We start from the raw sequence: 25,723 nt of genomic DNA, 5'->3' as shown, positions 1-25,723 counted from the left end.
CCCTACCGTTCATCAGCCTTTGGGCCACCCTTTGGCCTGCTGGCTTCCAGATGCCAGGCGTGGGTTAGCTGGTTACCCTGGCCCGTCTGGAGCAGCTGAGGAAGAGGTGCAGGGTTTGGGAGGAAGAAAAGGGTGGAGTCAGGGATGTCCTCTGGGGAGATAGCACAGGAGGGGCTCAGCTGACACCTCACCGAGCTGGAACTACTGAGAAGGGAGACTGGGTGAATACAAAGGTCACAGGGAGCCGAGTGATCTGAGCCTGCTGTGAAAGGTATAGCTCTGTCAGCAGATTAAGTTCCTGCTCCCCAAAGAGGGTGCTGGCGGGGAGGGTGAGGGAAGGTTTGGAAAGGTCACACAGAGTGGGGAGGAGCTGGCAATGAACTAGGAACCGGGAAGTCCCTGGGGAGAATGTCAAGCCACTGGGCTAGAGATGCCAGCATGGCAGCAACTCGGGTGCCAGGGCAGCCTGGGGGAGGGGGAAAGGGGAGGACCAGAGGTTTCTGAGGACACAGATGTTGCTAGGAGAAGCTAGAAGGGGTTTGTTTGAGATCTTTGTATTTTGTTAACAAACACTGAGATCCATTGAAGCTGTGTGGGTCCTGGCAGAGGTCAGCAAAGGGGTCCCTGGAGTCTGCATCAGCTCAGAAGCCCAGACCCCTCCCTGGCAATCCTTGCCTCATCCCTCCTGTGGCTGAGATACTTCTTCAGCCCTTTAACAGGATTCCTGGTCTGTGTGAGACAGCCACTGGCAGCCCCTGCCCTGCTGGCCTCTCCCCCAACCCTTCCCCTCATACATCACCCCCGCCGCCAAGCAGGCAGCGCTGGAGCTTGATTCCATCCCTCCCAGAGGACACGGAGAAAGCCCCACATCAGGAGAGGGACAGGGCAACTGCATTTCTGGCAAATGTGGTAGCAAGAGGCTGCCAGAGGCTTGACAGTTCAGAATCTCCAGGTGCGTAGCTGGGCCCCATAGCCTCCTATCCTCCAGTGAAAAGATGCGAAGAGTCTGCTCCCTGGGAGTCCTGGAGATCCTGGTGACTAGGTACCGCAGGCTTCTGCTGGTCTCCACTGGGGTAAAGAAGTGGCCTGGCCTGGGCCCTGGCCCTACTCACATATGTTCTGGATGATTCTGCAGGCAGCGGATGAATTCACCCACTGGCTGGCCCTCGTAGCACACCTTGTACACAGCCATGAACAAGGGAAACCTAGATTGGAGAGGCAAAGGCTCAGCTTAGCCTCCCACTCCTAGTCCACTCTACCCCCACCCCCACTCACTACCTAACCTTCCTGTCCCCTGCCCTCCCACCTTGGAGCTCAGGGAGGCTGGCTTTGAATTTCTACCTGCTGAGAATGTGAACTTCCTAGCCCTGGGTTTAACCTCAGATTGCTGATTGCCCTGCTCCCTACCGTGTTGAACTGGCCTGCATGATTCTCTGGCTTGGATTTTTTGTGCCAACTCGGCAATGCACTTTTGTTGTTGTTGTTGTTGTTGTTGACACAGAGTCTTGCTCTGTCACCCAGGCTGGAGTGCAGTGGCGTGATCTCAGCTCACTGCAACCTCCACCTCCCAGGTTCAAGCGATTCTCCTGCCTCAGCCTCCTGAGTAGCGGGATTACAGGCACGCACCACCATGCCTGACTAATTTTTGTATTTTTAGTAGAGATGGGGTTTCACCATGTTGGTCAGGCTGAGCTCGAACTCCTGACCTCGTGATCCACCCGCCTTGGCCTCCCAAAGTGCTGGGATTACAGGTGTGAGCCACCGTGCCCAGCCTTGAGCAACGCACTTAACCTCTCTGAGCCTCAGTGTCACTGACTGTAAAATGGGGCCAGTATAACAAAGGAGTGAAGATATGATGTGTGTATGTAAAGACGTAAAGATATAATTAGGTATGATGTGAAAGTGCTCAATAAATACCCATTTCCTTCTTCCTGTCCTTTTGCCCAGCTGCTCCCTTTTCTAGACTTTACCCTGACCAGTCATGAGTGGATCTTCTGAACCTGTTTCATACTCTTTTTTTCTAGGAGTCTTTCTCAGACCAGCACAGCTTTGCTCTGATCAGCCCAGTCACCCCCGCTGTCTTTCTGAAAAGGAGCACCTTGAAGCAGAGCCCATCCTTCTCCTTACACCTCAGCACCCAGAACAGGATTCAGGGAACAGATGGGTTGGCCTTGGGGGAGAGACTCAAACTGGGGGTGATGGACAGAAGTGGGATGAGCTTATTCCTGCTGCCCCAGAGCTCCAACCCCAGAGCAGAGGACAAGGAAGGGGGGGGCACAAAGGGATCCAGGTAATGTAGTGTGAAGAGCACTAGACTGGAAGGAGTTCAAATACCGTGAACCAGCTGGGGGACAATGGGCATGCCAGATTCTGCAAGCTCTGGACTCTGTCTGAAACATAAGGTAACACTCCCCTCTCTGTCCACTTTGCAGATTTGTGGCAGGTTCAGGAAGATGATGAACAGGGCGAGCACTTCTGGCTGTGGCTCCCTTAATCAGTGGGGCTGTGGCCAACACTTACTTGTCCACCAGACCCTTGTGCTGGAGGATGCTATGTAGCTCCCGGGCTGTCTCGGGCCCCTGCAGTTTCTGCCCATTCAGCATCTCTTTCTCCAGCTGCTCAATGGACTGTGCAGAAAACAGGATGAGTGGATGGAAAGGGGAGAGAAGAGTTGTCGGTAGGGGGTGGAGAGACTGGCGCTCAGATGAGAGTGGGGTCTTGGGAGGAAAAGAGGGATGGGGATGTTCACAACAGTCTTAATGTTTGTGCTCCAGAGATGCCTCCTGCCAAGCACCTCTACCTGGATACCTACAGGGCCCCCCCTCTGTTCTCCCTTCTCCCAGGGCCCACCTTTCCTGTACGTGCAAAGGCCTCAGCCACTTTCCGGTTCCGCCCTCCATAGCAGGTAGTGATCAGGTCAGCAACACCACAGCTCTCCAAGAAGGTGGCAGAGGACACAGGGCCACTGCAGAAGAGCTTGGCGAAGGCTATCATCTCCATGAGTCCCAGCCGGATCACTGCCGCCTTGGTGTTGTCGCCAAAGCCCAGGCCATCACAGAAGCCAGCACCCACGGCCACTACATTCTTGAAGGAGTGGAGGTCATAGGTGAGAAAAGACCCTCTCCTGTAGGCCCCATGTGGCACCCTCTCATGTTCCTTTCATCAGCCAGGACACCCACTGCATAAGTGAGGTATAGTGTGTGGGCTTTTAGAAGCTACTTCCGCCTCGTGGTTCCCCCCTTGCTGCACCCCCTTAAGCCCTGCCCCATACTCCCTCCTTGAGGACATTTTCTGAAAACCACTTTTCTCTCTAATTGACCTTCACATCTATGACCATTCCATTGTATAGCCCTCAAGTCAACAGCTGTCCAGGATTCATAGTTCTGGCCATTAGTCTGTCTGGGTGTCATGGATGTCTTGTCTCCCATTAACCCGGGCATCTCCTTGTCCCCCTAGACCACCTCCTGGAGCCAGAGGATAGGGAGTCCCACACAGGGCTAAAGTGGGAAAGGAGCAAGGGGGTCCACGGTCTGATGATGAACAATCAGCCGGCCTGAATGGCCCTGGCCTTGCTTCTGCAGCTCCTCCTGTATGGATGGGACATGGTAGGAAAGGGGAACCACTGCTCAATAGTGAGAACCTGGAGTCAAAGCCTGCAGGCAGAGCTCAGCTAGGCCTCCTTTGGGGCCTTCTCCTCACCCCATAGCTGCCTCTGTGCCCCTCTCACCTTTAAGGCTCCACAGATCTCTACTGTGTCCACCTCTTGCACCACTGTGATACGGAAATTGGGTGTCTGCATCAGCTCTTTCAGAAGTTGTCCCTGGGCCGGGTCCTTGCAGCCTAAAGTGAGGAGGGGGCAAGGCTTTAAGGGAAGGACTCTGTAAAAAATATTTATTTTATAGAGACGGGGTTCTCTCTCTGTTGCCCAGGCTAGACTCAAACTCCTGGGCTTAAGCGATCCTCTCGCCTCAGCCTCTTGAGTAGTTGGGACCACAGCTGTGCCACTGCACCGGCTCTCAGGAAGGGCTCATCACTGTACTTCCCTAAGCAGGCCCTGCAGCCCCTTCCCTGGGGCTGTCCCAGCCTCCTTCACCTCTGATGCTTGGCTCTTCCTTTCTCTGCTTTATGGGAAGGAGACGGCTCAGTGGGGTTGGGGCAGTTTGGGGAGGGGATGCAACTAGATGCACTGTGTATGTGGGTGGCAGGGGCTCTCACCAATGGTTGTCTCACAGAACTTCTCATCAGCCACCTCGCTGGCAATGTTGGCCCCCATCAGCACACTCATCGGGATGCCGAGGCGCTCCCCAATCACTTCGGAGATGAGCTTCAGCCCATTGGGGCCCTCGTCTACCCCCTGAGCACAGGATAGAGCTCAGGCCAGGTGCCCTTTGTGCCCACCTGCGGGCTTCCGCCCAGAAATTCTGTCCCTTCCAAATCCATTGCTCATCTGTGTCCCTCTCCACAGGTCCTGCCCCATTCCTAGCTCAAGTTTGCTGTGAGGAGGCCAGACAGCATGTGACAAACTGCCCTGCCACATACCCTCAACCAATCTCTCTCTCCAAGGCAACAGGTCCCCTCCACATCCCTAGGCAAACTTCGCCTGACTGCCCTAACAAACTGCCATTCAGTGACCAGTCACTGCTCCAAACCAGCTACTCTTCACACTTCTCAAACCAGCCTGCTTCTCATATTCCCCAGGCGTTCCTTTACACCTCCCAAACTCCCTGAGAGACAGGACCTCCAAACCAATCTCTTGTCTCCTCCCTTCAGCCTCCCTTCCAGTGACCCCCAGCACCTCACTGCTTTCCTAAGCCTCTCCAGAGTCAACTTCGTCTCTTTTCTCCGGCAAACTCTTGACCTCCGTCTGCCATTTCTGTTCTTGCTTCACCCACTCTGAACCCCACAACGGTGAGCCGCACCCTCCCCCATCCACATGAAGGTGTCCCTGGCACCTTAATAAGAGACATGCCAATGGTGTTTGCCTTCAGGTGGCCCTTGAGCTGGTCACAGATCTTGCGGATGAACTGATGGGGCACCACAAAGATCAGGATGTCAGCATCCGCTGCAGCCTGGATCACATCTGGGACAGCCACCTGTGGGAGTGACCAAGTGCTCGCGGGCCTGGCAGACGTCCCCTAGCCACTCTGGAACCCCATTCAGGAGATCTGGGAGCCAAAGAGTGAGGCTGGTAGGGGGCAGGAAGGCTTGTTTGAGACTGAATCTAGAAGGACTGAACTTGGAGGAATGACACTCTACTCCCTCCCCCCAGCCACCACGCGCTCTCCCTCCAGCTGTCCTGGGCTCTTGAGGACTCCTGGAAACCTCATCCCAGCACTCTCCTATCCCTTGGCTATGGGACAGTGCGGGAGGCCAAAAGCAAACTGGGCTTGGCAGAAGAAAGAGCTCAAATAAGATTTCATCACCCAGCTCTTCAGGGACCCTAGCTGGGAAGGGGGAGCCTCAGCTTTTCTGCTCTCTTCCCTGCTTCCCCTTTCCAGGTGGGGAGAACCACGTGGGTTTGACCAAAGACCGTAAGTCCAAGGAGCAGCCTCCAAGTCGGCTAATAACTCGGTGAATGAGTAACAGGATTAGTGCCTGAGGCAGGCACTACCGGACCCCAAGTCTGGGAGCCCAGTCTTTGGCTGCCATGGAGACCAACTTGTTCTCCCATCCCTTCCCCACCCACCCGCCTGGCAGCCTGTGAGGGGAAAGCACAGGTTCTCCTCAGTCCTCAGGAAAGGGCCCAGAGCAGCCCTCCTGAGACCTTCCCAAGTCCTGCCGCACCTGAAGTGGCCCCTCAGCAGGAGACACCTGTTGAGTAAGGTCGGCTCCGACTCCTGGCCCTCCCTTCCTCTCCCCGTTCCTTGCAGGGTGTTGGGGCTCACCACATTTGGGGGCAGCTTGTGCCCTGGCAGGTATTTGACATTCTCATGCTGCGTGTTGATGATCTCAGTCAGCTTTTTGCCTCCAATGTCTTCCTCAAACACCCACATGGTCACCCGTGGGTCAAACTGTGCCAGCTGGGCTGCATTGCCACCCACGATCTTGGCGATGGCTGAGCCCCTGGCAGGAGGGGGAGCCCAGGAAAGTACAGGAGGAGGGAACAGTGGCAAGAGTTGGGGCAGCGCCCCACCTCAGGATCTCACAGCAGCCCCCCAGGCTGTTCACTCCTACCTTCCTTATCACCTCCACTCCCATGTCAAACATGTCCCCAGTGACCTGGCAGTAGAAAGGAGACTCAGTCTCCTCACCCTTTGCTACTAGAGAAGGGAGCCCCCCTTCCCATCTTCCCACCCCCAAACTCAAGCAGCTCTTCACATGGAGCGCTCTGGAGACGCCTTCCTGTGGTGAACAGGTGCAGCTGCCCAGGCGGGCGGGGGCCAGGAGAGGGCCGGGCACCCTTTGTCCTGTGCTGCTGTGATAGAAGATAGCAGCAGGGGCTGAACAGGAACCTGAGAGCTTTTCCCACCCATTCTGCCTCCTACCCACCTCTGTCCTGGGGGGCCTACCCTTCCCCCATATCACTTGACAGAGCCGCTTACCAGTTCCCGGAGCCTACAATGCAGACTTTCTTGCTAGCCATGGTGCCGCGTCTCTGCCTGAGCCGGCTCAGTGCCACACTCCCCAGCTCCTCTGCCGGCTAGGAGCATTTAACTCCACCACACGTGGGTGCAGCCAAGCCCCGCCCTCCAGGGGTGGGTGGGGAGGCTGGCGCCCAGGGAGATAGAGTCTGGCAGAGCCAGGGAAAGGAGAGACAGGGTACAGACAGGTGGGGAACAGGAATGGGGCAGAGACTAGGCCCTGCTTTTCCTCCTGGGCTCATCGGCTGACAGTGCTGGCAAGCTTCTTCCCTTGGTCCCAGCCCAGCTTCCCACCCCCTCCCCACCATGGTCTCATTTTGAGGTCTGCCAAGAAAATAGCCCAGATAAGGAGCAGGTGACTGGTCTCCCTCACTCCCTTCTGTCTCCCAGCATAAAATAAATTGTATTTAGCTTCAGTAGCAGCTAGGGGAGTGCCTTTCAGAGGTAGGCTCCTCCATGACTCCCTATCCCACACCCTGCCACATACCCTCGCAGGACCCTGTTCCACAGTTCTGTCCTCTAGCAGGCCCACGCTAGCTGCACTGCAGGGCTGGGGTGGGGGATGTGGGCCCACTTCCCGCCTCTAAAGATGAGGCCACATTAAGAGGTAAGGGCCTGTTTTGAGGACAGCTCAGCTCAAAAAAGGATGCCCCAGGAGCCTCAAAAGACGAGGTTGTCTTGGTCACTCACAGAGGTCATCTTGGGGACTCATCCATGGGCCTCTCACCTCAGATGATCCCCACCCAAAAATGTGTTCTAGAGAAAGTGGGAAAGGTCAAAGTTAGAGGGCTCTGAGAATTGCGGCACACAATTTTGTTGTAGACTGTGGGCTTAAGAGGACAGGAAAGAATAGGAGGCAGGCAGAGTGCACACTGTCCTTGAGAGGCTTTGAGCCTCCTTCAACTCCTCCTCTCAGGAGTTTCCAAGGTACTGCCCCAGGGGCTTCCTCAGGTGAATGGCTAGTCTGCAGAGGCCAGAAAAGGGGAAGGGAGGCAGGACCCAGGGCAGCTGTGTCCGTGGGGCTTTGTGGTCTCAGATGCCGTCACTGGGGGTAAGTTTGGTATATGTGTTTTGGGGAAGGGCGAGATGGAAGGAACATAGCAGTTCACGGCTCTGCATCGCCCACAGCCATCTGTTTGTCTAAGACGAGGGAAGCTCTGGTTTCCAGGCTGATCTGGAGAGTGGAGCAAGAGGCTCCTAACACTGTGCACCTTGGCCTAGAGGGCAGACACCACCGTGTGCTCACGTGCTGTCCTCCTGGCTTGGCAGATATTTAGGTGGGTGTTGCCATCCCCCTGGGCTGCTGCTGGCCAGCAACTGGTAACAAGCACTGGGCTAGAGGGAAGTCTGGGCACAACCTGTGGGTAGGGGTAAGCAGGCAGGAGGTCAAGACTGGGAAGAAATGGCTTTCTAAGTTCCAGGGACTGCCCAGGAAAAACCAACCATATTCTCCTTCCATGGCCAGTGAGTTCCCATAGGGAAACGGACATGAAATCAGTAGTTGGCTGTTTTTCTTTGCACAATGTTATACCTAATACGGAGACAGCCTCCCACAGACCACTCCTTTATTGCACTGGCACTGAGATGAAGGCTCCAGTGCCAGGCTGCCAGCTGGGAGCACTGATTACGGGTGATGGAAGAGAAAGGATGCTTCTGTCCCTGGCACAAATGATGAGAGCCCCAAAGAATGGATGTTTATGCATAAAATAACCCCCTTGTTTTTGCCTAAATGCTTCCCTCTCTCATTTTGCCCCTACAATCATTTTAGGTAGTGTAGAGACTAAGAATGTGCTCATTTACATGGGAATAAAGAGGGTGCAGAGATTCAGAACTGGCTCATCACAGGAAGTTATCTGTATCACTAGAGCTCTTTTCCCAAGAGCAAACTGTAGATTATTTGGTTGAAATTAATAATGGTTCATCAGCCATTCATTACACATGTAATTAGCCTGGGTAAAAACAGATGCCATTTCAATGTCCTTGACATCAATTTTCTCCACTCCTAGTTATTGGCCCAACCACTCCTCTCTGCTTTCCCTTCTCAAGTCTGATAAACCCCAAGTTCCGGAGAAGGAACAGTGGTTGGATTTTTTGGTGGGTTTGATTACATATATTGAACAGGCAATGCTAGAATGTTCCCATCCAAAGATGCAAAGGATAATTTTTAAACTACAACTTTGGAAAGTGGTTGCACTCTGATCCTATATTCCAAACCCCATTCTTGCATAATGACAAAGGAAAAAGTCATGAGCCCCCAAGTGGGAAGCAGGTAGAACTGCAGGCGAGTTTCAAGTGATTGCTAAAGAGAATCTCTCCTGAGCTGTCTTCCAAACTCTGCCAAGGAGGGGCTAGTTGTCTACAGTATGAGGATGACAACACAGAACTTTCATGGTGCTCTTAAGAACTGAACTCTTACCCGGGCGCGGTGGCTCACGCCTGTAATCCCAGCACTTTGGGAGGCCGAGGCAGGCGGATCACCTGAGGTTGGGAGTTTTGAGACCAGTCTGATCAACATGGAGAAACCCCATCTCTACTAAAAATACAAAATTAGCTGGGCATGGTGGTGCGTGCCTGTAATCCCAGCTACTTGGGAAGTTGAGGCAGAAGAATCACTTGAACCTGGGAGGCGGAGGTTGTAGTGAGCCAAGAACGCGCCATTGCACTCCAGCCTGGGCAACAAGAGCAAAACTCGGTCTCAAAACACAAAACTGAACTCTTACTTGAACCATGAAAGTGGAACCTTAAACATTAGAGTAGCAGGCACAAAAAGCAAAAATGTCTTTGGTCATCCAGTTCCTGCCCACATCTAGACAGAAGCCCTGGGGGAAGAAGTGAAACTCCTCCAAAGGCTTAGGTTTGTCAAACGTAAGGGGATCACGGGCATCTATGGCTCACTCCAGCCAACAGGTGCTCTGGGGAGCTCAGATGGACAAGGAGGAAGATGACTGCCACTGACCTGTTAGTACCTGTGTAACAAGGAAAGTCAGGAAAGGGCTCTTAAGATCCAGTGGTGAAACCCAATAATCCCAACCAGCAACTAGCCTGCTTGGACCACTGGGGCAGACACCAATCTCTTAAGGTGAGACCCTGAGGTCCACAAAAGTAGAAATCTCATTTTCCACTTTATCTCCCATGTCTAGCATCACAACTAGCACACAGCAGGTGCTCAATAAATACTTGTCAAATAAAATGAACAAACACTACGAGCATGGCTAATGGTATTGAAGGAAGAAGAGCTCAGGGAAGAGCTCTCTCACAGTAGGTAAGAGGACCCATCCTTCAGAAGATTCTTTTATTAAAACGGTAACATCAATAAGGGGACAGTACAAAAAAAATTTTGGTCCATGAAAAAAACATAATTCAGTTAATAAAAACAGTTATCAACAGGGACACTATGGAAGTACTGAGCTTCCTTCTCATGGTTCCAGCCAGGAGGCGGGCCAGGGCTCAGTTGCCCCAAGGTTGTCCAGTGTCAACCTTTCAAGGGAGGGAAAATGGCAGGAAGGGGAAGATGGGGAGAAAACTCTGCTGTCCCCAGTGTAGAACAGGCAGGGATTTGAGGGTGGGGGTGTGCTCGCAGGAGCCTGAGGAGGGGGTGGGGAAGCAGGGGCTTTGTCAGTTCTGTGGGTTTAGAGCCCATGCTGAACGGAATTCCCCCTCTGTGCCCAGCTGTCTCCCACCCTTGCTGTGTTGAGTCTGCGAGCCTGGGATATGCTAACTCGGGGGTAATACAACCTGGAAGAATGTGAGGCTCTCCTGGAAAGATGCAAAAACCATCTCAGTTCCAAGGGGCCAAGATCACAAGGTCCTACTGCTACCTGAGGGGTCTGAAGCTTTGAGGGCAGGGGCTGGGGAGTCACAATCCTGTGAGGCAGGGAGAGGGAAGAGTCACAAACCCAACTCAGCGCTATTCTCCAGCCCTAGGCGCTTTCACTCCTCAGTGCCCTAGAAGTCACCAGTAGGTGTCAACTGGGCAGACAAGGGATAGGAAGACAGGGATGGCCCAGGGCTTTTTACCCGTTTGGTTTTAGGCCTGTTTCTCCATTAAGGGATGGGGAGGCAGGGTGGAGTGAATGAATCACATCTCCAAACAGCAGCAGGAAGGAACAGCCTCTGCTGGCAATGACAGTTCCCCAGATGAGATCCCTGGGGCTCTGAAAGGGAAAGGCAAGATTTCCCCACCCAAATGCCCGGGGTTAGGGCAGATCTGAGGGAATTACAAAGGGCAGCCACAGGGAGTGTCTGGGAGAGAGCAACAGTTAAAGAACAAACTCCAATACTGATGTGGACCCCCACTAAGGAGTGAGAGAAGCACTGAGAGAGCAGGCCAATCCAGAGGGCTGGGGACTGACCTGGGGCTCAGTGGAGCCCAAGAACCAGGGTTTCTTTAGTGCTATGGGGCAACAAGTGAAGGGAGAGTTTGTTCCAAACCTGTGGAGGGATGGAAGGAAATTGGATTCTGTTATCAGGAGAGCCAAGATCAACTAGCTTATAGAGTGCCCCCAAGCCTGAGTCTTGGAGAAGGAGCTAAAGCTCCCAACTCCTGGGTCTCTGAAGGGCAGGATCAGTGTAGCTGGTCCCCTTGAAGACCACCTGGCCTTAGGCCCAATCCATTCCAAGCACTCATTACTACTACAGGTTCTCTCTCTAACACTATCTAGAGGTCCTATGTAGACCAGGGGAGGGTAGAGGCACATGGGAACTTTGTGGGTCAAAGGGAAGCTGGGGGTGGGAAGGGATGGGGTGAAAGAAGAGGGTAACAGGTGTCTTATGAGACAGAAATGTGAGACCCTCTTCATTCTGGTGTTGTCCTTGAACCAACAGCATCCCCTGGAACGCCCCAAGCAAGACCAAGGCAGGTGCTATGAGGCAGGCAGCACAGGACCCAAATCGAGAATTGGTGTAGCAGAATCAGGGCTGTGGGAGACGCCCTATGTATTCCGGATTCCCAGGGCTTGCTCTAATTCTTGTCGTCTCTGCTGCACCTAAGGAGAAAATAGTGAAGGGAGTAGAAGATGAGACAAACCAGAAGTTTGTGTCTAACACCACCGACCCCTATCGGGGTGAAAACCCTGTGCCTTTTATCAATTTCCCCATGCACCCCATGTACTTACCTTGGAGTAGAAGTATCGGCACACAGCCTCCTGAGCCCAGGGCTGGAAGTAGAACTCAGCTCGGCGCTCCTCCTCTGGGTTACCCACCACATCAGTCATTGTCTGAGGGAGATGCAGGGAGAGGGAAGAGAGAGGAGAAAAAGCTTGTTTCCTTCCTTCACACCCATTATTGGGTAAATTGTATCCTCCCCCAAAATGTTGAAGTCTAACCCCCTAGTACCTGTGAATGTGACCTTATTTGGAAATAGGGTCTCTGCAGATGATCAAGTTAAGATGAGGTCACTAGGGTACCCCCTAATATGACTGGTAGGTTCCCTTATAAAGAGGGGAAATTTGGACACGGAGACAGACACGTACAGAAGGAAGACGACGTTAAGTCACACAGAGACCACCACCTACAAGCCAAGGAACACCTGCGGTACCAGAAGCTGAGAGATGCACAGAACAGAGTCTCCCTCCCAGCTCACGGAAGGAAGCAGCACTGCCCACACTAATTTTGGACTTCCAGCCTCCACAACTGTGAGACAAACCTGTTGTTTAAAACTGCCCAGTTTGTGGTAGTTTGTGGTAGTTTGCTACAACAGCCTCAGCAAACTGATACAACACCCAGTCACCTCTGCAATCAACAAGTCATTGCCTTGTTCAGGGATCTTTCCTGGCATCCCTTTTCCCTTGCTCCTCTGCTCAGCCTAACTAGTCACAGTCAGCACAGGAGGGGTGAGAACTGATGGGTTCATACTCTATGCCCATTCCTATCTACTAGACTGAGCTTACTGTGCTCCCCTTTCTGAGAAATGTCTTCAAATCCCAAATTTTCCATGAAGCCTTCCCCAGAGATTCTAGTTTCACTGATCTCCCTTCTCTGAATTACCTTATTGATCCTGGTCAGTCTGATCATGTCTTTTTTTTTTTTTTTTTTTTCAGATGGAGTCTTACTCTGTCAGCCAGGCTGGAGTGCAGTGGCGCAATCTCGGCTCACTGCAGCCTCCGTCTCCTGGGTTCAAGTGATTCTCCTGTGTCAGCCTCCTGGGTAACTGGGATTACAGGTACCCGCCACCATGTCTGGCTGATTTTTGTATTTTAGTAGAGATGGGGTTTCACTGTGTTGGCCAGGCTAGTCTCAAACTCCTGACCTCAGGTGATCTGCCTTCCTCAGCCTCCCAAAGTACTGGGATTACAGGCGTAAGCCACCACACCTGGCCTGATGTCTTATATAGTTTACTACTTTGTATCACAGTAGCCTAGTTTCTCTTTTTTTTTTGAGACGGAGTCTCGCTCTGTCACCCAGGCTGGAGTGCAGTGGCACGACCTTGGCTCACTGCAACCTCTGCTTCCTGGGTTCAAGTGATTCTCCTGCCTCAGCCTCCCAAGTAGCTGGGATTACAGGTGCACACCACCACGCCCGGCTAAATTTTTGTATTTTTAGTGGAGACAGGGTTTCACCATGTTGGCCAGGCTCGTCTCAAACTCCTGACTTCAAGCGTTCTGTCGGCCTCAGCCTCCCAAAGTGCTGGGATTACAGGTGTGAGCCACCGTGCCCGGCTATACTAGCCTAGTTTCTTCAGACAGAACATAGGCTGCTTTGAAAGCAGAAATCAGGTCTTCCACTCTGTATCCCTGACAAGATGAAGCACAGTGACAGACAAAGTAAGTACTAAATCAACACGTGATGGGTCTGCCCCCATTTCCCTGCTTAATTGCAAAATGGACCCTGGAACATGCTAAAGAAAAATCTGGCCCCTCACTCCTTCCTCTGGGTCTTCTACCAGCTGCTACATAAATAAAGCAGGTGTGTGCCTCACTGACCTAAGTCCCTTCAGACCTCTCCTAGGTTCTTTACCTTGAGGTCCCTGCACTGGGACTGAAGCCAGTCATTGATGAAACCCTGAGGGTCTCTGGCAAAGCTCAGCATGAACTCCCGCTGAGTCTTCAGCTGGTTGATGGTTTCTATTGTCTCATGGATCTGAAAGGAAGAACGAAGCCCATACCATTTTCAAACTAGAAAAATGAGAAGTTAAATGGCAGGTGGTGCCTGACAACTCCACATGCCACTCCCAACCTAGTCACAGTGCTGCCCATAGCTGGTACCATCATATAAAGTTCTAACTGCTCCGACCCTTGGCATTCTTTCAGCAGGTAATTTGCCCTTGTTTGTGTCTCTCTGTACACCCCATGTGAGGAAAGTTTTCCTTTTGGTCTCCTCAGTGCCCACTATGGGCAAAGCTACATGATGAATACTTACTCCACAGTCCAAATGGGTCCAAAAGTGTTCTTAGGAAGAAAAGGACTGGCATATGGGGCTGTCTCATAAGCTCTCATCTCTGGGTTTTGTTCTCAACTCCTTTCTCATTCTACATACTCCTCCCAGCAATTTCTTTGACTTGTATGTCTTCCACTACCACTGACAGGGTAATGAGTCCCCAGTCTGCAGCCCAGAGTCTATTTTCTATACTCCAACCAATCCAACTGCTTAAACTTGACATCTCTAAAATTAAATTCACTACCCTTTCTCCAATACCTGCTCCTCCTCCTCCCCTCTTCCCAGTCATAGTAAATACTACTATCCACCCAAGCTAGAGACCTGGGAGGCATCATAACATTTCCTTCTCATTCACCCCTCACTCTAATCCCAACAGTGGCCAAATTCCTTCAGTTGCACTTTGACACCTCTCAAATCTATCTACTTATCTCCACCCTGACTGTCGGGACTGTAAATGTAGGGCCTCAACACGTCTCACATGGATTACTGCACCAGCCTCCTAACTGGGCTTCCTGCCTCCAGCCCTGCCCTCTGACAAATTATTCTCCACCTTCCTGCAATGATCATTCTACATACAAATAGCATCAGTCCCTCCACTGATAATGATCTCTCAACACAGTCTTCAGGATGAAACATAAACCAGTCTTCCCTGAATCAAAGGTTCTTCATGATTAGGCATCTGGTTCCCTATCTAGCTTTCCTTCCCAAAACATCCCATCCCTGGCACTCTATGCTGTATCTAGCACACTAAATGGCTGGTACTTCTTTAAGACACCAGGCTCTCTCTCTCCTCTCTGGATCTTTACATGCCCTATTCCCTCTTTCTGGAATGTCTTCTGCCTCCTATACCCCCAGCACCACTACCCTTTTTGCCCTTTCATTAACACCTACTTTGTCCTTCAAGATTTCATTAGGGCTGGGCGCAGTGGCTCACACCTGTGATACCAGCACTTTGGGAGGCCGAAGCGGGTGGATCACCTGAGGTCAGGAGTTCAAGACCAGTCTGACTAATATGGTGAAACCCCGTCTCTACTAAAAATACAAAAATTAGCCGGGCGTGGTGGCGGGCACCTGTAGTCCCAGCTACTCAGGAGGCTGAGACAGGAGAATCACTTGAACCCAGGAGACGGAGGTTGCAGTGAGCCAAGATCACGCCATTGCACTCCAGCCTAAGCGACAGAGCAAGACTCCATCTCACCAAAAAAAAAAAAAAAAAAAAAAAAAAGATTTAGTTGGGGCATCAACTCTTCCAGCAAAGCCTCCCTTTTTCCTTCGTGTTCCCAAAGCACTTTTGGCTTTATTTGCAAGGACTGTGTCTAATAATAACAATCCAGATAACAATAATAGTAGCAGAAGTTACCATTTGTTGTTTTTATGTGCCAAATACAGACTCAAGTCTTTACATATACTCCCTCATTTAATTGTCATAGCAACCGGATTAAAATAGGTACTATGGGCTGGGCATGGTGGCTCACGCTTGTAATCCCAATACTTTGGGAGGCCGAGGCGGGCAGATCACTTGAGGTCAGGAGTTGGAGACCAGCCTGGCCAACATGGCGAAACCCTGTCTCTACTAAAAATACAAAAATTAGCCAGGTGTGAAGGTGGGTGCCTGTAATCCCAGCTACTTGGGAGGCTGAGGCAGGAGAATCGCTTGAACCCAGAAGTGGAGGTTGCCATGAGGCAGGATTGCACCACTGCACTCCAGCCTGGGCGAGAGAGTGAGACTCCTGAAAAGAAAAAAGAAAAAAGAAAAAGGTACCATGGTCTGTATTCCACAAATCAGAAACTGAGGCTCAGCGCTATTGAGAGTATCCCCACAATCAGAATTCATTTGAGTCTGGCTCAAACCAGCACCAAGCACAGTACCTGACATATACTGGGTGTTGCCATATTTTGAATGAACACTAAAAATCAAAAGGAGGCCTTGAAGCTGTGATAGGGGCTGGTGGTACCCAACTGTCCAGGGCACAGACCCCTACCTTGTTGTCTAGAGTAGCAATCTCCTGTTGGCTGGCAGTGGACAGCAGAAAAGAATTCATCTGGGTCTTCAAGGTGTCATCCACTTCAACATCAATGTCATAACAAGCTGTCTTTTTCTGATCATTCGGGTCAACACTGGACAGGAAACCAAAGGGGCCTGGTAAAGAGCTTGTCCCCTAAGACCTAATTACACAGGGTCAAAAAGATGACCCAGGATGAAGAGAAAAGGGGCTAATTGCAAAAGGGCCCAAGAACTTCTGGGTGTGACAGAAATGTTCTATACTTTATTGTGGCAGCTACATGGTGTACAGATCTGGCAAAAATCTTCAGACTACACTTTCAATTGGTATAATCTGTTATATATAAATTATACTTCAATAAAGTTGATTTATTTAAAAAATCAATGGTAAAAATTCAAGTAGTACAAAAGGTATCCTGTGAAAAGTAGTTCCTTCCTCTCCAAAGGAAATCACTGCTATAGTCTCCTATATATCTTTCTCCCTTTAAAAAAAATTTTTGGCAGCCAGGCATGGTGGCTTACGCCTGTAATCCCAGCACTTTGGGAGGCCAAGGTGGGCGATCACCTGAGGTCAGGAACATGGTGAAACCCCATTTTTACTAAAAATTAGCCAGACATGGTAGCTTATGCCTGTAATCCCAGCTACTGGGGAAGCTGAGGCAGGAGAATCTCTTGAACCTGGGAAGCAGAGGTTATAGTGAGCCAAGTTCATGCCACTATACTTCAGCCTGGGTGACAGAGTGAGACGGTCTCAAAAAAAAAAAAAAAAAATTTGGCGAGCCATGGTGGCTCATGCCTGTAATCCAAACACTTTGGGAGGCTGAAGTAAGAGGACTGCTTGAGCCCACGAGTTTGAGGCCAGCCTATACTACACAGTAAGACCCCAGGTTCTACAAAAAATTTCAAAATAATTCCTGGGCTAGGTGGCACACGTCTGTGATCCCAGCTACTCAGGAGGCTGAGGTGGGAGGATCACTTGAGCCCAGGAGGTCGAGGATGCAGTGAGCCATGATTACACCACTGCATTCCAGCCTGGGCAACAGAGAGAGACTGTCTCAAAAAAAAATAATAATAATAATTTTTAAAACTTTTTTGGCCAAGTGTAGTGGCTCACGCCTGTAATCCCAGCACTCTGGGAGGCCAACACGGGCAGATCACTCAAGGCCAGGAATTCAACACCAGTGTGGCCAACATGGTGAAACTCCATCTCTATTAAAAATACAAAAAGTGGCGTATGCCTGTAATGACAACTACTTGGAAGGCTGAGGCACAAGAATTGCTTGAACCTGGGAGGCAGCGGTTACAGTGAGCAAAGATCACGCCACTGCATTCCAGTCTGGCAGAGCGAGACTCTATACATGTTTAAACAAACGAAGCTTTTTTTTTTTTTTTACGATGGAGTCTCGCTCTGTTGCCCAGGCTGGAGTGCAGTGGCATAATCTCGGCTCACTGCAACCTCTGCCTCCCAGGTTCAAGCGATTCTCCTTCCTCAGCCTCCCAAGTAGCTGGGACTACAGGTGCCCACCACCACACCCACCTAATTTTTGTATTTTTTTTTTTTTTTTTTTTTTTTTTGAGACGGAGTCTCGCTCTGTCGCCCAGGCTGGAGTGCAGTGGCCGGATCTCAGCTCACTGCAAGCTCCGCCTCCCAGGTTTACGCCATTCTCCTGCCTCAGCCTCCCGAGTAGCTGGGACTACAGGCGCCCGCCACCTCGCCCGGCTATTTTTTTGTATTTTTTAGTAGAGACGAGGTTTCACCGTGTTAGCCAGGATGGTCTCGATCTCCTGACCTTGTGATCCGCCCGTCTCAGCCTCCCAAAGTGCTGGGATTACAGGCTTGAGCCACCGCGCCCGGCCTGAGATGGGGTTTCACCATATTGGCCAGACTGGTCTTGAACTGCTGACCTTGTGATCCGCCCGCCTTGGCCTCCCGAAGTGCTGGAATTACAGACGTGAGCCACTGCACCTGACCAAACAAACTTTTTTTCATTGTTTCAGAGACAGGATTTTGCTATGTTGCCCAGGCCGGACTCGAACTCCAGGACTCAAATATCTACTCACCTTAGCCTCTGGAGTAGCTGGGTCTACAGGAACGTGCCACTGTGCCTGGCTTTCTCCCTTTTAAACTAAAATTGACCCCAAAAATAAAGTCAAACACAAAATTAAAAGTGGTCTAACTTTAAGCATAGGAATACAGAACAGACCAACTTCTACTGACCTAATTTATAGGTCGAGGAGTTACTACTGCGTAAGTAATGGTTCAGAGTCTTATCTTTCTTCTTTTTCTCCCCCCTCCCTCTCTGTCATCTTGTAGGTTCAGGGTCAAAAGAAAAAAAAAAAAGCCCACCAGGCGTGGTGGCTCATGCCTGTAATCCCAGCACTTTGGGAGGCTTGAGGCAGGTGGATCACAGGGTTAGGAGATCAAGACCATCCTGGCCAACACTGTGAAACGCCATCTCTACTCAAATACAAAAAATCAGCTGGGCACACTGGCATGCTGTAATCCCAGCTACTCAGGAGGCTGAGGCAGGAGAATCGCTTGAACCCAGGAGGTGGAGGTTGCAGTGAGCTGAGATTGCGCCGCTGCACTCCAGCCTGGCGACAGAGTGAGATTCTGTCTCAAAAAAAAAAAAAAAAAAAAAAAAAAAAGAAAAGAAAAAAAAGTCCTTACTGGAATTAATATGGAATAAAGGAAGAAAGGCAAAGAGACTATATCCAACTACAGAGACATGCTTCTTTGAGAAGGAACTTTTCTTCACTTCTTATCTGCCTAGAGATGCCTTGCTCTCCATCTTCTAAACAAAAAAGTGAATAGAAGTAATGGAATTGGAGGCTCAGAATAGAATGCTGTATCATCCAGAGAAAAGATGGTCACTGAGCTCTTCCATCAGTGAAGAGCTGGTAAATGTTTAACAACTGATCTTCCAAAGGAGAGCAGGAGGAAGCGCCCAGATATGTGCATTTGCTGATCTTTGGGCTTTAAATAATCTGATTTCGGCCGGGCTCAGTGGCCAACACCTGTAATCCCAGCACTTTGGGAGGCCAAGGCGGGCGGATCACCTGAGGTCAGGAGTTTGACATCAGCCTGGCAAACATCGTGAAATCCCGTCACTACTAAAAATATAAAAAAATTAGCTGGGCATGGTGGCAGGTGCCTGTAATCCCAGCTACATGGGAGGCTGGGGTAGAAGAATCACTTGAACTCGGGAGGTGGAGGTTTCAGTGAGCTGAGATCATGACACTGCACACCAGCCTGGGCAACAAGAGCGAAACTCCATCTCAAAACAAAACAAAACAAAAGGCTGGGCATGGCGGCTCACGCCTGTAATCCCAGCACTTTGGGAGGCCAACGCGGGCGGATCACCCGAGGTCAGGAGTTTAAGACCAGCCTGACCAACATGAAGAAACCCCATCTCTACTAAAAATACAAAATTAGCCAGGCATGGTGACACATGGCTGTAATCCCAGCTATGTGGGAGGCTGCGGCAGAAGAATCACTTGAACCCAGTAAGCAGAGGTTGCGGTGAGCCAAGATTGCGCCATTGCACTCCAGCATAAGTAACAAGAATGAAACTTCATCTCAAAAAAAAAAAATTCTGATTTCAAGCTACCAACATTACGTTACTGTTCATGAGAAGAGATGCACAATAACATATAAGCACATCATATCATTGTATCATATTTCCACCAGATGTATACAACAGGCAAAAATAACCTCAAGAGCACAAATACAATAAAATGTAATAATGAGGAAGTAATACATTTTGAGTATATGTTACCCACTTTTAGACTAATATATTTAATTATAAGTTTATGTAATTTAATTGTAAGTAACAGCTGTGTTTAACAACCTATTTGCAAAATTCCTGAAAATTTGACAACTAGCTTGTGCAAACTGGTACAAGGCAGCTCCAGCACAGCACTGCCTCCCACACACAGGCCTACCTGATGACATGATTAATGATGATAGGTTCTGGTGGCATAAGCAAGGCATGGAGCCGCTGCGGGATCTCTGAAAACTTCATACGTTGAGACTCAAAGATCTGTAGCAAAGGAGAGAAGCACGAGGTTAGCATTTTGAGTGTAGCTAGTGTTCTAATGGATTCTAGCAAAAGAATGGGTCCATTACTTACCTGCTGCAGGTACTTGTCACAGATGACAAACTCCCGCTCATGAGGGTCCTGGAGCTTATGTGTCTTAATATATTGCCACAGTGCTTGGATGATCACTGGACGAGTCTGGGTGTGGATGCCCAAGAGCCGAGCTAGGCGGGGGTCTAATTTAAACTGGGGAGGCTGCAGGGAACCAAAGGGTATAGGGGATGAAGCTAGTTAGCTGGGTCTATACGCAGCAATACATTCAAACTATTCAACAACAATGTAGTGCTTTTTCTGGGACAGAAACATTCTAGGAAGAACTCAAAGATGACTAAGACTCTATCTCTGTGACAAAGTGGCAAATTATTCACAACTAGACATAAACCCTTTAAAGTGAGCTCGCTGACAGGATATGGCTGTAAAAGCTAGACCCCCTCACACCACCACAGAATACCTGGTAATCCAGCATCAGTAGGACAGTACACCGTACATTCACGTCTCCCGGCCGCTTCACCTGAAAGCCATCGGTCTCCTGGGTAGTGGCGGTCCTGTGCCACTACAGAGAGGAAGATGTCAGGGGGTGCTCTCCCAGAGGAAGAGCTGGGGTGGGAGGGAAGAGCTTCTGTAATGACTGAATATTCAACTTTGATTACTGAGGCTACTGGAGAAGAGCAATAGCATGAGGCATTTTTAAAAACTGCATATGGCTCTGGGATTACTGTCTGTGTATAAGTAGATTAACCTTTTAATTCTGTTTGTGGTTGCATTTAAATAAGCCTGAATGTCCAGTGATAATTCTATCCACAAAATGGATAATACACATGTGAACAGTAACATAGCTATCATTTACTGAGTACTTAACTACGTGTGAGAGTATTCTAAGACATTTGCCTGGATTATCTCACTTCCCAAACATCTATACAAGATAGGCACAGTTATACTTATTTCACAGGTGAGAAAACGAATGCTCAGCAGAATAGAGTAACTTGCCTAGGTCAAACAGCCAATAAGTGGCGGAGCCACCATTTGAGCTCTGGTGTGTTTGATTCTACAGTCCACATTCTTAGCCACTATACTCTACTGCTATAAAATTAAATTAATATATTTACAAGTTTCTATTGATTCTATGACTTACTTCCCTTATTAGATGGTAAAGACCTTCCCATGTCTCTTAGTAGTTGAGGTTAAGGGGCTGCAGCTACACTGGCAAAGAAAGGAGCAGGTTAAGTTCACTTGGCGTGCTGGCTGGACTGTCATTCTGGTTTTGCCTGTATCCCAAAGAATACTGTTGCTAACATGGGCTTCAAAATGGTGTGCAATCAGGCATCATAATAAAAGATTTTTGCTGAATTGGAATGTAAATGTAAATGGAGCACAGACCAAGAGGAAGTCCCAGATCTATAATGGTAACCTTGGCAAGTACTAGTACCCTATCAGTCAATCCCTCTAATTACAGCAACTGCTACCAGGAAAAAGTATGATTGGTGCATGGATAACTACATCTCACCCTTATTAACAAGCAAGATGCAGAGATGGCATGGCACGTACAAGAGGCCACCAGTAGACTTTCCCTTGAAAGAGGCGGCAGTGACCAGGATAGTAACATTAAAAAGATGGGACAAGTTAGATTACAAGAGCCCTTGGTCCTAACTAAACATGCTAGTGCCATCTAGAGGTTAATGTGCAAACTGTACACCTGGAGTGGTACTGTGTACACCTAGAGTGACCACTTTATACCTCCCCCTCTCCTTAGACATTAAAACATGGCTCCCAAGTCCATCATCCTCCAATCAGAGTCAAAGCCTAGAAGGCAGAACTACTCACTTCTACCAGATGGTTGTCTGGCCCATACAGGTCTTTGTCCAGTTCAATCACCAAGGACTTAAAAAAGGAAGAGAACTTCCTCTTTTGTTTAGTGGCATCATATTTGGACAAGGCTGACTAGAGGAGAGAAAAGAAAAATCATGTTACGAAAGGCCAGAAGAAACTTCCCAAGACAAAATCCTATGAAAAAGGAACCCCAACACAATGATAAAAAACTCAAAAAATATTTTCTGAATATCTCTTAGGAGAGATAGGCAAAGTAGGCAGCTGCAGGTATTAAACCAGTCATGGTAACAACAGAACCCTGAAGAAGCAGCCTAGAACACATACAGGGTCACTGTTTTACCCACCTCATTTGCCCAAGGGAAATGAGGCAAGTTAAGCAAACCATTGCATATAACTAAGCGAGTTTGAGCAGAGAAAAGTCTAACTCTAGAGGGGAAATGAATCACAGGCAATAAGCAGCCAGAACAAAAACAGCTTTATTTGGACAGAATGACACCACCAGCAGATGGACCGGACCTATATAGAGAAGGAGGCTCTGACACTGAGCCCTGGTTCTCCTGCAAAAGTGCATTCCAATTAGCTTCCTGCGAGCAGCTAAAAATAGAGCAAGAGAATGTAAGGGAATGAGAGAAAGGTGAGCTTCCCCGAGGAGCTTCTGGGTTGGGAAGTTTGGGGGCTATCACCTGTCAGCTGATGCTCCCCAGGAAGCAACAAAGAGCCTGTCAAGAGAAATCTATCCTACTTAAACTATGGGGTGCCTCCAATGAAAGTTGAGAAGATGGAGATACCACAAGAACTCAGAGAGGAAACATGGCCTCAAATTAAGTGCAAACTCGACTAAAAACAAAACAAAACAAAAACTAAATAATCTACAGATACGGCTAAATTCAATGGCCAGCAGCACCAAGAGGAAGGTAAACCACAAATCAGATCCCAGGACAATAAAGTTCTCCATATGATACCAGTGAGGGCCAAAGGTGTGGGGGCAAACACAAAGGACCATTGTCTTTCAGTGCAGGGAACAGTGTCCCTCTCCCTACTGCTCCCAAAAGGAGCTGTGAGCACCAGTTAGGCTTCCTGCTGACCAGACAACACTGTTCATTCCCAGCAGCTCCCACCCTAGACGCCAACCACTGTGGACCTTGAACTCACATCCTCCAGGAGCCGTCCTTCTACCCGAAGCTCCCAGGAAGCCACCGTCCCTTCCCCATCCTCGGCATCTGACTTAGCCGGATTGAAAGTGTTAGAAATGAAAATTCGCAGCTTCCGTTTTTGCTGAGGAAGGCAGAAACAGGATTGATCGTGGGGCTTCAGTGGTCTGATGTTGAAGACAAGAGTCTCCCCAAACCCCAAAATTATTCCTAACAGACTGGCTTACTGTCTACCCAGTCCCTTGGGTGGGTGGATGAAGATTCCATTTAGAAGAGGAGTACTGGCCATCAGCCTAAGTACAAGTGCATACAGTGGGATGCCAGGTGGACAAAGTCATGCAAGGTGCCAGGTTCCCAAGGTAGCAGAGCAGTTACAGCAAAAACATGGACAAGGGTATATTTGTAGTGCAAGAGACATCAAGAGCCCCTCCCCCTTTGCCATTCTGTTCTTATCCTCCTAATGTAATTCTCAGTTTGTAGGCGGAAGGGAGAGATGCAATTTAAATGCCAAGGAGAGTTGTGCTGTGCCTTTGATTTCTCATCCTAAGCCTGCTGAAGGTTCCTGGGTCCTCTCCTTTGGCTCTCTGCTTAGTAATTTCCTGTGTTACCTTGATGGGACGTTTCAAGGCCTCTTGGATATCTAGTCGTTTCCTCATGATAGTCTGGTCCAGTTTCCTTTCAAAAGCCAAGAGATCCATATAGGCCTGGGATTCTGGTACCAGTTCACGAATCTTAGGAACAGAAAAATTAATTGAAATCTAGGATGATTCATCTCTATACTCAAATTCACCACACTTTCCAGAAAACAGCCTGGACTCACCCTTTGAGGTAGAATTTTGTCAGCCATCTTCTTTTTCTTTGCACTGTTGGGAATAAACACTATTATCAGGTTGGGACAGAACTAGTCAGAACGTGAAAATAAGCTGTCAGCATGTCCATTTATAGTAATGTGAAGGGATTGCAAAGCTTCTCTCAAATCAAAGTACTACTACCACCACCACCACCACCAAGCATTCTCAATCATCCTGTAGCACCATCTGCTGACACAGCACTACCACTTCTTGGTTCAGGTAATCCCACCACCTGTGTACTCCCAGGCTCCCTCCCTCCCTCTGCCCCAGGATCATCTTACTTGTGGTTTCGATTTTGGACAGCCTGCTGCTGGACCTGCTGGATCTGCTGAGGGGCAGGTCTCTTGCGGGACTGATCCATCCCTGACTGGGCCAGGCCAGGTCGGACTGAAGGGTTCCCCCCATAGCCAGGGGGTCCCATGGAAGGTCCCTGAGGTGTCATTCGGCTGCCTGGCAACATACCTGGTCTCTACAAAGGGGAGAGGACCCAGAGATGTCATGGTTTCACCTGCTAAACCCCACCAAGAAAGAAAAGCAGGGAACGCCTGAGTTCTTTGAATGAAGTAAGGTTTACGGATGGAATGGAGGACAATGAGACAAGAACCCTCTGCTCCAGCAGTGACTCCACAGAAAAATAAGAGTCCAAAACCTAATCGAGAGCCAGATTATACTCAAATTATCGGTCTATTTTGGATCGGACACATCGGACATCGCCAGTTCCACATTTACTCTGCTAGCTACTATCTCTTTAGAAGCTGACCTCAATTTGTCAACTACACGTTCTGTGTTCCTTTGATCACTGGAGCTGCTCAAGCCCCTCTGCACTCCGGCCCTCGTATAGGTATCCCTGAACCCACTTCACCCACCCTGGTTCTCTACCGACTCCCCACGGAAACAATGCCCCTAGGAGCAGGTGTGGACGCCAACTGCCTCCCCCTCTCTTCCTGCGCACTGCCTCCCCCAACCCCCACCCAGAGCCCGAACCCCTCCCAACGGAGTCCCTCCTACTTCTCCCCCCACCCCTGTCACTCCCACGTCCCTGCTCGGCCCCGCCCCCGGCCCGCGCGTCCCTCCTCCTGCCCCACTCACCGGATAGGCCGCTCCGGGCATCGGGGAGCGGTACAGCCCTTGACCCGGAGCCGGGCCCATTCGCACGGGAGGCCCCGGAGTTCCGCCCGGGCCCAGGGCAGCAGCCGCGCCCGCCCCTCCTGAGGTTCCGGCGCCGCCGCTCGGAGCCACAGACTGGAAACCCGCCCGGGCCGCCATCTTCCCGGAGCCGCCGATGCAGCTGCACAAAGAACCGGAACCGGAACTCCCCCCGCCCCCCGAGCGCCCCCCGAGCGCCCGCCTGTTCCCCCGGCCGGCTGGCCGGCACGGGAGGCTCAGGGCAGCGAGACTGTTGCCTAGAGAGGAGCGACTAGCGGAAAAGGCGTGCTGGCCACGCCCTCCCGCCTTCACGGTCCTGGAGGGAAAACCATAGAGAAGAACTCTGGGATAGAGAGGCCCCGTGAGCGGGCGCCCCCAGGCCGACGGGAGGTAGACAAGGACCTGGAAAGGGGGACGGACCACAGCCTCAGCCCCCGTCTCAACCCCGACTCGAGCCCGCTGATGAAGAGGTGCTTGGAGTAATAGCTTCATCTTGGCGCATGGCATTAACTTCCCAAAACGCTTTGATTGCTTTTCGTTTCATTTTCTTACTGCTATAACTATCAGGGGCTGAGGAGGGAAACACAGTTGATTCCATTTTCCAAATGGGAAAGCTGAACTCACAGGTGAACGACTTGGCAAAGGTCAACCAGCAAGTTAGTCATAAAGCCGAAGCCAAGATTCCAGGTCT

At 50.2% G+C, this 25,723-nt stretch overlaps 2 protein-coding genes across 5 annotated transcripts; both read right to left on the bottom strand.

Annotated features, from left to right (window-relative positions):
- Positions 1–538: 538 nt before the first annotated feature.
- On the bottom strand, positions 539–6,996 carry GPD1 (glycerol-3-phosphate dehydrogenase 1). Its single transcript, XM_008003208.3, has 8 exons — positions 6,543–6,996; positions 5,886–6,063; positions 4,953–5,093; positions 4,216–4,354; positions 3,728–3,840; positions 2,851–3,084; positions 2,521–2,627; positions 539–1,205 (listed from the first exon to the last, which is right to left on the bottom strand). Exons 1-8 carry the CDS (start codon positions 6,581–6,583, stop codon positions 1,109–1,111), a joined length of 1,050 nt encoding a protein of 349 aa, XP_008001399.1. The 5' UTR covers positions 6,584–6,996; the 3' UTR covers positions 539–1,108.
- A 2,863-nt stretch (positions 6,997–9,859) lies between these two features.
- On the bottom strand, positions 9,860–25,292 carry SMARCD1 (SWI/SNF related BAF chromatin remodeling complex subunit D1). 4 transcript variants are annotated; one of them, XM_008003204.3, is made up of 13 exons: positions 24,976–25,292; positions 24,168–24,355; positions 23,856–23,898; positions 23,644–23,766; positions 23,037–23,159; positions 21,879–21,995; positions 20,509–20,610; positions 20,091–20,252; positions 19,903–20,000; positions 15,938–16,073; positions 13,536–13,658; positions 11,696–11,797; positions 9,860–11,566 (listed from the first exon to the last, which is right to left on the bottom strand). In XM_008003204.3, the coding sequence occupies exons 1-13, from the start codon at positions 25,150–25,152 to the stop codon at positions 11,513–11,515; spliced, it is 1,548 nt and encodes a 515-aa protein (XP_008001395.2). In that variant the 5' UTR covers positions 25,153–25,292; the 3' UTR covers positions 9,860–11,512. The 4 variants fall into 4 exon arrangements, with proteins under 4 accessions (XP_008001395.2, XP_008001398.2, XP_072876823.1 ...); XM_008003207.3 differs by lacking the exon at positions 13,536–13,658; XM_073020722.1 differs by lacking the exons at positions 9,860–11,566; positions 11,696–11,797; positions 13,536–13,658 and adding an exon at positions 13,665–15,685.
- Between the last annotated feature and the right edge of the window lie 431 nt (positions 25,293–25,723).

This window comes from Chlorocebus sabaeus, chromosome 11, assembly GCF_047675955.1.
Source record: "Chlorocebus sabaeus isolate Y175 chromosome 11, mChlSab1.0.hap1, whole genome shotgun sequence".
Lineage (NCBI taxonomy): Eukaryota > Metazoa > Chordata > Mammalia > Primates > Cercopithecidae > Chlorocebus > Chlorocebus sabaeus.
Note: the sequence above shows the minus strand (reverse complement) of the source record. Positions and strands in the feature narration are given on the sequence as shown.

Bases quoted from the DNA above. Each gene is read 5' to 3' on its own strand.
- SMARCD1 (XM_073020722.1), bottom strand. From the start codon at position 25,152: ATGGCGGCCCGGGCGGGTTTCCAGTCTGTGGCTCCGAGCGGCGGCGCC. The intron at 23,767-23,855 runs GTGAGTCCAGGC...TCTGTTCCTAAG, and splicing joins ACAAAATTCTACCTCAAAGG to ATTCGTGAACTGGTACCAGA. The intron at 23,160-23,643 runs GTAACACAGGAA...TGCCTTCCTCAG, and splicing joins CCTTGAAACGTCCCATCAAG to CAAAAACGGAAGCTGCGAAT.
- GPD1 (XM_008003208.3), bottom strand. From the start codon at position 6,583: ATGGCTAGCAAGAAAGTCTGCATTGTAGGCTCCGGGAACTG. The intron at 5,094-5,885 runs GTGAGCCCCAAC...TCACTCCCACAG, and splicing joins ACAAGCTGCCCCCAAATGTG to GTGGCTGTCCCAGATGTGAT. The intron at 2,628-2,850 runs GTGGGCCCTGGG...TTTTCTGCACAG, and splicing joins CCTTTGCACGTACAGGAAAG to TCCATTGAGCAGCTGGAGAA.